Source organism: Austrofundulus limnaeus, unplaced genomic scaffold, assembly GCF_001266775.1.
Source record: "Austrofundulus limnaeus strain Quisiro unplaced genomic scaffold, Austrofundulus_limnaeus-1.0 Scaffold189, whole genome shotgun sequence".
Classification (NCBI taxonomy): domain Eukaryota; kingdom Metazoa; phylum Chordata; class Actinopteri; order Cyprinodontiformes; family Rivulidae; genus Austrofundulus; species Austrofundulus limnaeus.
In genome coordinates, this window is record NW_013952591.1 from 1,172,049 (window position 1) to 1,176,516 (window position 4,468).

General features: G+C 44.8%; 1 protein-coding gene across 1 annotated transcript in view; it reads left to right on the forward strand.

Annotated features, from left to right (window-relative positions):
* LOC106524492 (rho GTPase-activating protein 20) overlaps nt 1-3,171 on the forward strand; it is a gene marked incomplete at its 5' end in the record, with an annotated part of 35,505 nt that extends 32,334 nt beyond the window's left edge. The window contains 1 exon segment of the mRNA XM_014018308.1: nt 861-3,171. Within this exon segment, the coding sequence (XP_013873762.1) occupies nt 861-2,425 (1,565 nt within the window).
* Nucleotides 3,172-4,468: the final 1,297 nt, after the last annotated feature.

Here is a 4,468-nt window from a genome sequence, read left to right on the forward strand (position 1 = left end):
GTTTTGAACATCCAAAACACGTCCAACACTTGTTGGCTGGTGGTGCTCTTTAGGTCAGACGTGTGTCGGGAAGCTCCTCTGTTGTTTTCCTCTGCCGCTCTCTGTTTAATGGTGGATGAAATAAAGAAAAGTGGCGGTACTTTATTTACTTTGAGCAAGCGGACGTCGTGTTCACAAGATTATTAATCCATCAGATAATTCAGAGGCGATCTGTTTGGTGAGTTTTACTCCAGGAGGCTTTCATGCTACGTTCAGACCGAGCTCTGCCTCTGTTTACTGAACCAGCAGCTGCTGATGCCATTACGCTTTTGCGCAATGCTGCATTCAGGACAAACATGGAAAACTCACCACTCTTACGCCAAACCGGTCGCAATGATGCGTTTAGGTACCGAAACCTGGTACCGTTTGATGTTACGTGAATAGATACTCGGTAGTACCGACAGAATTCGGTCTTTACATCAAAAAGTATCGAATTCGGTACCCATCCCTAGTAATAATATGTTGTAACCATCCCCAAACAGCGTTGCAACTGGCCCCGGCCCCGGGGTCAGTTGCAACATCTGACTTTTCGTTTTCAAATGCAAATAGTGAAGAATGTACACGCTTTAATCATCTATAAATGGTTTTGACTATTAACAGACAGATGTAAGTTTATCGTATTAAAATTAGGTTTGTMTAATTCAAACMWTCTCTGAGGAACAGAGTCAAATGTAAAAAGAGTTGCAACTGTCCCCGGTCTCTGTTACAAAACAAAACGTTTTTTTATCACTCGCCTCCGAAGGGCCATGTTGTGTCTTTTTGTATTTCATTTTTCTCTCTTGTTGATTTATGTATTTAACCTTTTTGTGTTTTCCTTTCAGACGTGTCGTCCTTCCAAATGAACGACTCGTCCTACGACAGTCTGGAGACGGAGCTGAACGATGATCCAGAGTCTCCCTACCAGGAGCAGCTGCCTCTCCGGGACAAAACCAAGCCCGACAGCCGCAGCAGGGACTCCGTCATCACCCTCAGTGACGGCGACCCCGACCCCGACCCGGACTCAGACCTCCTCCTGCAGCTCCCGCCCCTTTTTCGACCCAGGAGGTTCAGCCCTGCGGTCCGAACGCCTTGCGCCTCCCGCCAGGCCAACGGCTTGTCGCAGGGTCCCAGACGGATCCGAAGGAGCTCGGAGCCCGCCTTGGCTTTGGCCAACACTCCGCCGTCGAGCGCCGTGGTGGTTACCGCAGAGAGGTGCCACTTCCCAGTGAGGAAGGCCAGCTACGACGCTGCCACGGAGGGCGAGGGCGAGGAGGACGAGGACGAGGTGTTTGTGGAGCGGGGGCTCAGCAGCCTGCAGCTGAAGGAGGCGGGTCCAGTCGAGCAGAGGAGGATGAAGCACGCCCCTCCTCCTCCTCTACGACTGGATGCCAGCTGTTCCAGTCTGTCGTCGCCGGCGACCTCTCCCACAGGCTCCTCCCTCAGCTCTTTAGACTCCGCCTTTTCCCAGTACTCCAATGACTACGTCACAAACGGAGCCGTGCTACAGAAGTCACCGAGAGACTCTCCGCCACAAAAAGAAGCCCTGTCTCTGTGGCAGCAGTCTGCCCCGCCCCCTCGGACCGGCCACACCCCCTCCCACTCGCACGGCCTCCACCCTAACACGTGGCTTAAGAAGGACCGCTGCCTGTCCCTGCGGCAGCCCGACGGTGGACGAGCAGAGGAGTCGCCGGCGGCTAACAGAACTTCCTCTGTTCAGGAAGCCGCGGCGGCGAACCCAAAGAGCCTGCAGAGGTGCAGCAGTCCTCCGTCCTACCAGCAGGCTCTGCTGCAGCTGCAGCAGCACCGCTCCCCCTCCCACAGGCAAACAGAGCTGCGAAGTGTCAACGACCAGACCAAACACTCAAACACAACCGTCCCGACTAACAGCAAGCCGCACACAGGAAGTGAGGTCGCACAGAGACTGCCAGGAGGCAAGTGGGTTCAGCCCCCGCAGAGTGTTTTCTACGGACAGAGCGCCACCACTCTGGTCCTCCAGAGACCAAAGTCCCACTCACTTACTCCAACCGTGGAGGGCCTCAAAGAGAGGAAGACCCTTCCCCGCAGAGCGTCCGAACCGTCCAAGTCTGCCGGAGACTCCAGCCCCTCCATCAGCCTCCTGTTGGACCGGACCYCTAAAGCTCAGCTACGTAACGACAGACTGAGAGCTGCAGAGGTGGACTCCAAAACCTCCAAACAGCACCTCTGCCTGTCTCCCTCCGCCAGCCGAGTGGTGAGGGACTACTTTTCCACGCAGGCTCAGGCCGATCCCGACGCCTGCCTGCGGAGGAGTCAGGAGGTGGCGCTGGCGATTGTGCAGAGTAAGAAGGATTGGCAGAACCGGCAGTGCAGCGACCCGCGACTGGAGGACTTTGAAAAGCTGTTTTTTGCAGAAGAGTCGTACGTGTAAATAATATTCACGTAAATTTGTATCTGTTTTATTTGTGTACGACTGATGTTTTTATTGTGAAAACATTTTTGCCTGTTACTGTAATGGTACTAGAGGTTTTAAAGGGTAAAACCCGGGTTCAGTTGTGATCAGCAACAAACATCCGACAGATCAAACAGGGTCACTGTTAAAGCTGCGGCACAAAAACTGGGTATCTTTATTGCTTTCCTGAGATGTAAAAAAATTATTTTTTGGAAAGGAACTCTTTCCTGAGACATAAAAAATTTTATTTGGAAAGGAAGTCTTTCCTTCTTTACCTTCAGAAGAAACGCTGACATCAGAGCTAAAAAAAAAAGGTAGAGGAAATGCTTTTGAAAATAAAAGTATTGACAACATTTTTAAGGAACTTTTTAAAATTCACCAGAGAAATAACTTTACTGTTATCCTCCTTTTTCGGTTTTCCTTCACTACACATAAGATGTAATAATTCATCAAATGTTCTAGTATATTTTCTGTAGATCCGATTTCCTGAATCTGAGTTTGTATCTGAGCAAAATCTCATTCCCATTGAACAGATTTTCATGCAACTTTCATAATTAAATCCTTAGGTGTACAACTGCTTGCCTTTTGAAGTTACCTTAATTCAAGATGGCCGCCAAACAGCTATAACGCTACGTCAGTGGTTCCCAGACTTTTCAGCTTTTGTCCCACAAAATAGCAGCAGCAGAGACCTGAGCCCCCAGCTGTTGTCGGTTGATAAACATCGTTTTCACGTCAAATAAACAAGAGCATAGTAACATTATTTATTATGCTATTTTTGTCCATTTTAAGTACACTGATCTTATTATTTTGTAAAAACAAAGAGATAAAAATGTTCTTAGTTGTCATTTTTTTTTGTGTAATTAATTCAAAAAATATTTTCAGGACCCCACCTTGATGTTTCGGGACCCCACTGTGGGTCCCGACCCCAACTTTGGGAACCACTACTCTAGGTGATATGTGTTTTTTTCAAGAGATGCCAGCTTTTTTTTTTTTAAATCATACTTTGTACTCCGTACTTACAGGCGTTTGGCTGAACCCTTGAATCAGTTTAGTTATTTATCCACAGCTCAGCGTCTCGTTTGGTYGGATTTCTATAATTAGTAAAAATGTGAGGAAAATCATTCTTTAGTCCAACCTTTGTAGCACTTCACTGTTTTATAAAGAAAACAGGATTAGTCTCATGTGCCTACAGCTCACTGTGTTTCCACAATCTGCTTTTTTTAACTTCATATTAATATATTTTGCTCTATTGCTGCTCAGACTGCAGTATTTATTCTTAGATAACACTTAAAGGAGATGACCATATTCAGCTATATGTTAATGCACAAAAGCCTGTTCATAAATAAAGAGCTCATGAGTATTAAACAGGGTTATTTTCTTCATCCAGGATATCTGTGAAGTCATTCTCATGTTTAGTCTTGTCCCACAAAGTACTTAATCCTTTGTTTATAATTATTTCTTTTACCAGAATTTGTTTTTAACTTGTAAAGATGTGCATATTTATAATACAAATATGTGTATACATGTATAAATATTTTGATCTTTTAGTATGTTGTGTAATAAAACATCAAATGTGTATTTTTGTACATGCCAATTCTGCTGCTGCTGTCTGAACAGAAAGTATATTTGCTACAAAACACACCATTTGTATATTGTGTTCATCTGATGTCTAATGCTCACAAGAACAGAAGACATCGAGTTTAATAAAATGTTGCTCCTGTGAAAATACTTTAAGATATGAAGTGTTTCTGTTTTCATCTATAGCTGATATTTATGCATATTACAGTTTAGTATGTACCCGGTATTGTTATTTATTTTTGATAAATAGCCAAAGCTGAAACTTTTAAATGATTTGATTCTTTTGACCAGAAGATCTTTTCAGTCGTGTTTCTGTCTGATCCGTGAAAGATTTAATGTCTAAAATCAATGTTCAGATCTATCTATCTATCTATCTATCTATCTATCTATCTATCTATCTATCTATCTATCTATCTATCTATCTATCTATCTATCTATCTATCT